This window comes from Calliphora vicina, chromosome 5, assembly GCF_958450345.1.
Source record: "Calliphora vicina chromosome 5, idCalVici1.1, whole genome shotgun sequence".
NCBI lineage: Eukaryota > Metazoa > Arthropoda > Insecta > Diptera > Calliphoridae > Calliphora > Calliphora vicina.
In genome coordinates, this window is record NC_088784.1 from 40,557,683 (window position 1) to 40,565,319 (window position 7,637).

Genomic DNA, 7,637 nt, shown 5'->3' on the forward strand with positions numbered 1-7,637 from the left:
CCTATATAAGAAAGAATATATAAGTATTTATGATAAGAGAGTATTAACATCAAACGCAGCAACGGCCCCCAGACTTTATGGACTTCCTAAAATCCATAAACTAAACAATCCACTTCGTCCAATATCATCATCGGTAGGAGTACCCTGTTACGAATTATCGAAACATATTGGGAAGATATTGAAGAATATTATACAGGAAAAATATAATATAAGGAACTCCCTGGAATTAAAGATGAAACTGGATACACTTACATTGGACGAAGATGAGATCCTTATATCTTTGGACGTGGTATCGTTATTTACAAACATACCTATACACCTAGCTATAAGCAATATTATGGCAAAATGGAGTTCACTACAGAATCACACCAAAATACCAAGAACACAATTTCTGAAGATACTTCAATTCTGCTTGAATGACAATAATTATTTTGTACATGACGACAAATTATACCACCAGACATATGGTATGCCAATGGGAAACCCTTTATCACCGACAGTTGCTGATATAATATTGGACTGCCTACTGGATCAAACATTAGCGGAGCTACAGGAGAAAAATATTAAAATAAAACTCATCACAAAATATGTCGATGATTTATTTGCTATAATAAAATATGAGGATGAGGACATGATACTAAAGACATTTAACTCATATCACAACAAGTTGAAATTTACGCTGGAGAGAGAAACGGACAACTCTATACCATACCTTGATATGAGAATACATAGGAATAACCAGAGGATAATAACAGATTGGTATATGAAACCAATTGCATCTGGACGATTATTGAATTTCCACTCAACACAACCCATGAGACAAAAGATGAATACAGCGATGAATCTAATTAACAAAGTTATGAAGATGAGTGACCGACAATTTGAAATAGGAAATATGGCGAAAATTAAGATTATACTGAAGAAAAATGACTTTCCAAATGATCTAGTGGATAAACTGATAATTAAGGTCAAAAATGGGAGTAATGATAATTCTTCACGGGAAAATGACAAAGAGGACACATCTGGCAACGCCAAATATTACAGTATACCTTTTATCCCAAGACTAACTGAGAACAACAAATTGAGAGAGATGATAAAAGACCAACAAATAATATTTGCACATAAACCAAACAGAACAATACACAGCTTATTTACACAAACAAAGACGAAGATTGAGTGCAGAGAACAAGGTGATGTAGTGTATCAAATTGAATGTGATGGCGGAGACAGTGAGGTGTGTGGGAAAGTGTACATTGGCACAACAAAGAGAAATTTAGGCGTGAGAATAGATGAACATAAGGCGGACATAAAGAGAGAAAAACAATCAACTGCACTATCACAACACTGCATTGAAAACGGACACAAACCAAACTTTGAAAGAGTGAAGATTTTAGATAAGGAAAAAAGGGAAAATAAGAGATATACGTTGGAGAGCTTGAGAATACAGCAAAAATCAGAAAGTGCAATAAATACAAAAGAGGATAAAGATAATACAAATGCAATCTACACCATTGCAATATTTTAGTAATAACAACAACTGTGATCGAATAAGACAAATTTACTGTGATATTTTATTTATTTTTGCATACATTTATTTTAATATTTTTAAGTTTTGTGTTGTGTTGTCCACTTATACAAAAAACTGTGATATATTTTATAAATGATGTAAACTTGACAAAAAAGATTATATGTAAGTAAATTTGTTGAATATGTAGATTATAATTATTGTTGTTATTGACCAGAATTTTCCTTTTGTATATTTATAATGTTACCAGATTAAAATAAAATTCAATCCCTGAAGAAGTTGGAAATAATACCAACGAAACGTCGGATTATATTGAAAATGATATAAATAATCTTTTATTTACATCAAATCACTGACCTTGAAAGCCTGTATATAGGAAACTATATAACTATCTATAAAATTCATTAATTTTAACACTTTTTGCAGATTTATTTTTTTATTTTAATAGTTTTTGGTACTTAGATACGCAATTACCAATTTTTGGAGAATTGTTGAATATTGCTGTAAAAGTATTGAGTAGTAAATTTAATTTATTTAAATTTAACGGTTATGGTGCAAAAAATGTTTTAATTTTTTGAAATCAAATCGTAGTTACCTGCTATAATAGTGCAACTTTTTGTGAATTTGTGAACCATTATTTGTTAATAAAGTGAAAAGAAGTTTTTAAATAAAGTTAATTACTAAAAAAAATATTTTTAATTTAATAAAGTTGTGAAATGTCTTGCAATATAAACAATTTTTGTTACGTTTGTGGCCATTTCACACCACAAATGTTAAAACCTGGTTCGTTTACAGAAGAATTTATATCTGCTTATGAGACATATTTCAACCATCCAGTTATATCAAATGTGCCATGGGCTCCAAAGATTGTTTGCAAAAAGTGTTATATTAATCTAATGAGTTGGATGAGGAAAAGGATTACAAAGTTGCCGTTTGGTGTGCCGATGATCTGGTTAGATCCTAATGGGCATAACACTTCAAATTGCAACGCATGTGTGAATTCCGTAACTGGTATGAACAGAAGAAAAACGAGGAGTAAAATATATAAAAGTGTTTTAAGTGCTCAAATCCCAATACAACACTCGGAAAATGTTCCAGTTCCAAAACCTCTGAGCCCTGACGCACAGTGCTTTGTTCAATGGACAAAAATCAAAAACAAGATCATGTCTTTGATGTTAATGAAATTTATATTTTTCAATAGACAACTAAATAACTCATTCATGTAAAAAATACTATTTTATAAATATTTTTTTTTTTGTCGTCACTAGAGGTCGCTAAAGTTAGTATATTTTCAACATAAATTTTATGGAGAAAAAATATATTTTTTTTTAAGGTTAACTAAAATCATTGTTAAAAGTTCGTTTTAAAAGATATAAACCCGCGATTGGCTGCAAATGAAAGGATATGAATGTGGAATTATGGAAAATTACTGTTTTTGTCAAAAAATGTTTAACAGTTTAATCTGCGCAATTTTTAATAATTAACATTTTTTTTATTGTAAGCCTGAAATTCTAAAATTTTGTTGGAATATTAGTAAAATACGTGTTAATCTATTTTGATTATGTTTTACTATAGAATAGCCATAAGTATTGTCTATAAGAAAATGTAATCATTAGTTGTCCTTTCTTATGAAAACTATTAAAATTTTGTTTTTGTTTAAATGCATAAATTACCATTTCGTAAATTTTCAATTTGATGGTTTTGGGAAATAGCTCCAGATTTTTGGGTTTTTAAAAAATAATACCAGTTTTTTCTTTTAAATAACTAAGAAATATTGCGTTATTTAACAAAAGTAGTTTAATGGCATAAAGTGTATTAATAGGTCTTTATTTGGTTCTTGATGTTGTATGTTTTTTTGCTGAAATCAAACAAAATTCCAAAGTTGGATTTAATTTTGAAAAAAAACGTGTTAATCCATTTTAATTTTTCTTTAATTTTTACTAATGCCTATCTCTTATTTATTATAATGTGAAATCATTATTTGTCCGTTTTGACTAGAACTTTAAAAAAACATTGTTTTTGATGGCACCCATAAATAATACATTTTTACAGTAAATGTAAGTAACTCAATAATTTAATATAACCTACATATCCTTAGATTTAGATATTAATATGAGCTTCTGCTGATATTAGGAACACTTAAAGTATAGTCCAACATCCAGTTTCTAATATTACAGCTGAACCATAAGGCCATCAATATTTGAAAATGTCCGTCCATCCGTCCTTCCGAATTTAGAAAATATATAAAATATTTCAGTATTTTTTTTAAAAAAGGATATATGGCAGTTATGTAAATCCTTGCTAGAATTGAAATGTTAATAACTAAATTAATCTGATATTATAAGAGAACAATAATTTCTGAAAATGAATAATTTTATTCAGGTTCATAGGTTTTTTAAGGAAAAGGATGTATGGCAGCCACCCGAATCCTTGCTGCGATTGTAATAAATATTTTCACAAACAACAATAACTTTACTAAAATGATTATAATCAAATTGGTTCCAAAATAAGAAACGATTTTTACGAATTTTTTAAAAAAAAAATTAGATGTTATACAGGATATTGAAATCTTGATGTCTTGGAATTATGAATATCCTTCCGATAAAATTTTCATAAATTTGCATCTAATATTATAAGAGAACAATAATTTCTGAAAATTAATAATTTTATACAGGTTTATAAGTTTTTTAAGGAAAAGGATGTATGGCAGCCACCCGAATATGTGCTGCGATTGTAATAAAAATGTTCACAAACAACAATAACTTTATTAAAATGACTATAACCAAATTTTAAAATGTTAGGAGTATAACTGTGAATTTTATTAAAAATTATATGTTCAGGATATATGGGAGGTACCCGTGTCCTTTCACTGATTTTTTCAAGAATTATATTTTTTCTTAATCTTACCAAAAGGTAATATTCCACTAATTTTTATTCGTCTGCAACAACTCCTTCTATTTTTGTCCATTGCCTATATGAAAACAAAGCACTGTGTGACGTGACGTCAGGGATTACCATACAAACTGCTTTAAATGAAGCTTTTTCTTTATTTTCTCCAGAACCCTCAATGTCAAATGATCCCATTTTGATTACACAAACCAAGCTAGACTGCGTTATTGCAAAGCTTGGACTTTCACAACGTAAGTCCGAAGAACTGGCTAGATTTTTAAATTCAAATAATCTCTTGGCCCCTGGAACCAAAATATCAGCCTACAGACATCGCCAAGCAACACTGCAAGAATGTTTTTTTTTTGCAAATAACGAGCAAACATCTGCTTACTGCAAGGATGTGGACAAACTAATGAGCCAAATGGACATTGGTTACAATGCGGCTGAGTGGAGACTTTTTATTGATAGCTCCAAAACCAGTTTAAAAGCAGTGTTGCTCCATCAAACAAACTCAAAACCATCGGTACCAATTGCCTATAGTATAGAAACGAAAGAGACGTATGACTCATTAAAAACTATTCTTCAAGAAGTAGATTACAATAAACATCAATGGAAAATATGCTGTGACTTGAAGGTGGTAGCAATTCTTCGGGGATTGCAATCTGGATACATTAAATACATGTGCTTTCTATGTGACTGGGACTCCAGATATAAGGGTGATCAATATGCAAATCATGAATGGAAGTGTAGGGAATTAAGCAAACATGCGAATGCCAACGTCATTGAAGATCCCCTGGTACCTCAAGACAAAGTTTTATTACCACCATTACATATAAAACTCGGTATAGTCAAAAGTTTTCTGAAAACTGTGGTTAAGAGGGATGAAGTTTACACTACTTTAGCAAAAAATTTTCCCCCGACTCACTGAAAGTAAATTAAAAGAAGGTAAAACATTTAAAATAAGGCCCTATTTTTGTAAATCACGTCACAAAGTGATATTTATATGAGCAAAAACAAAAATTTCAAAAATTTGTTTTTGTTTTATATACACATTCTTCACAGAACAAACGCAACAAAATTCAAGCGTTGATTTGCCTTTCATAATTTGAAAATTTTGTACATAAAACAAAAACAAATTTTTAAAATTTTTGAAATTTTGTTTTTGCTTTCCATATAAATATCACTTTGGTGATGTGATTTACAAAATTAGGGCCTAAGTATATTTTTCTCGATTAAAATATATATTTTTTTATAACTTTTCTTCCTTTAGGTGTTGTGAATGGTCCAGACATTCTGGTCAAAAATCAGGAATTTGATAATATTTTAAATAAAAACGAATTGAGTGCTTGGCAATCAATCAAAAAGGTTATTGGCGGGTTGTTGGGTAAACATAGGTCTGACAGCTATCAGAGATCTGTTAACGCAATGATGAATGCTTTTTCTAAAATAGGCGTTAATATGTCGCTCAAAATTCATTACCTACATCATCATCTAGACTACTTCGGTCAGCAACTAGTGACCGAATCAGATGAACAAGGTGAACAGTACCACCAAATTGCAATGCCATTTGAAATGAGGTAATGAGGTAACAAAAATTTTGCAGATATCGAGGAAAAAAGTCTCCCGATGCTGTATTAGCGGAAATTTGTTGGTGGAGCAAGAACTTGCATTGGAGAAGAAAACACAGGAAGTGAACTACAAAATTTGTCTACTTCAAATTCTGGTTCTACAGAGCATCCACCAGAGCAGAAATGACCTCGAACTATATAATGTAGTTCATTTTTATATAAACTATGTAAAAAAAATACAAATTAAATATATATGGAAAATTTTTACTCAAAAAAGCTGAACTTTAAAGGTGCATAACTTTAAAATACGAGCTAACTTTTTAAAACCCTTTTGGTCTACTGATGTTCTACTATCACTTCCCGTTGGTCTCATTCGGGAAAGATTTAATGACCCGAAATTTGATGCACAGTGTTATTTGTACCGAATTTTAGCATGATAAAGCTATTTATTAGAGATTTATGAGTACTTAACTGGTCAAATATGGACCGATATTACCAAAATCCTGTAGTATGATTTCTAAATATAGATTAGAGATTTGCATAAAATTTTGTTTTGATATTGATATTTTTTAGATATTTATGTAGGTTAATGTATTTTTCGGAAGTGGTCCTTATATTAACCAATTATTGGCCGATCTTCATAGAATTAGGTATAGCGATTTTGGTATATATGGGGACTATTTATGACGAATTTAAACTTTATAGCAATATTTATAAGATATATATGCTTATTTAAGTTATTTTCGGAAGAGAACTTTATATGGGGGCTATGGTCAAATATAGACCGATCCACAAAAACTTTGGTGTTGTGATTTTTTAAAGCACAAAACTTATTTTTCCTGAATTTTGTGTGGATACTGCATTTTTGTAGGCATTTACAGACCATAGAACCATATTTCGGGAAGAAATTTGTATGGGGGCTAGGAGAAATCATGGACCGATTCCTATAATTTTTACCAGAGTTAGTCCTTTTATCATAAAAATAAAGTGTGTAGAATTTGATGGTATTATCAAATAACAAAAACTATTTTAAAATTATCATGTTTTTTTTAGGTTGTCTCATATTTTGGTTCATAACTCTGGTTGCACTGAACCGATTTTGCTGATTTTCAATACCAAATGCTTAGGAGAACAATAAACATTTTTCTTGCAAGTTTACCAATTTTCTTTGTCTATTTTGGACGTGAGCGTGTTTTACACAGACAGACAGACGGACATAGCTCAGTCGACTTAGAATTTCATAAGGATCAATAATATATATACTTTGTTGGGTCTCAGATGAATATTTCTCAATGTTACACACGGAATGACAAACTTATATATACCCTCATTCACCACTTATGGAGGGTATAAAAAGTACCATTAGAAGCAAACTACCATTTAAGTAAGATATTTTGTGACGAACATATCGCTAATTTGTTGCAACAACGTCATAACTCAAAATCCGGGTGTTTTGAACTGAGTAATACAAAATATGCGCCGTTCTTTAGTCTTTCATATAGTTTTATCAGTTTTAAAAAAGTCAATTATTTTTTGTATGAGTGTGTTTTTTTTGTTGTAAACGTCAAAATGAAAATTCATGTTTTCTCGTATATTTGACAATTAAAAATTTGGGTTAAATACAGATTAGAAAGATATTAGCATCTACTATTTAA

General features: G+C 30.1%; 1 protein-coding gene across 1 annotated transcript; it reads left to right on the forward strand.

Moving 5' to 3' along the window:
* The first annotated feature begins 232 nt into the window (after positions 1–232).
* Positions 233–1,525, forward strand: LOC135961188 (uncharacterized). The gene has a single exon (XM_065512686.1). It carries the CDS (start codon positions 233–235, stop codon positions 1,523–1,525), a length of 1,293 nt encoding a protein of 430 aa, XP_065368758.1.
* The last annotated feature ends 6,112 nt before the right edge of the window (positions 1,526–7,637 follow it).

Excerpts from the sequence above, each read along its gene's own strand:
- LOC135961188 (XM_065512686.1), top strand. The coding sequence starts at position 233 with ATGAAACTGGATACACTTACATTGGACGAAGATGAGATCCTTATATCT.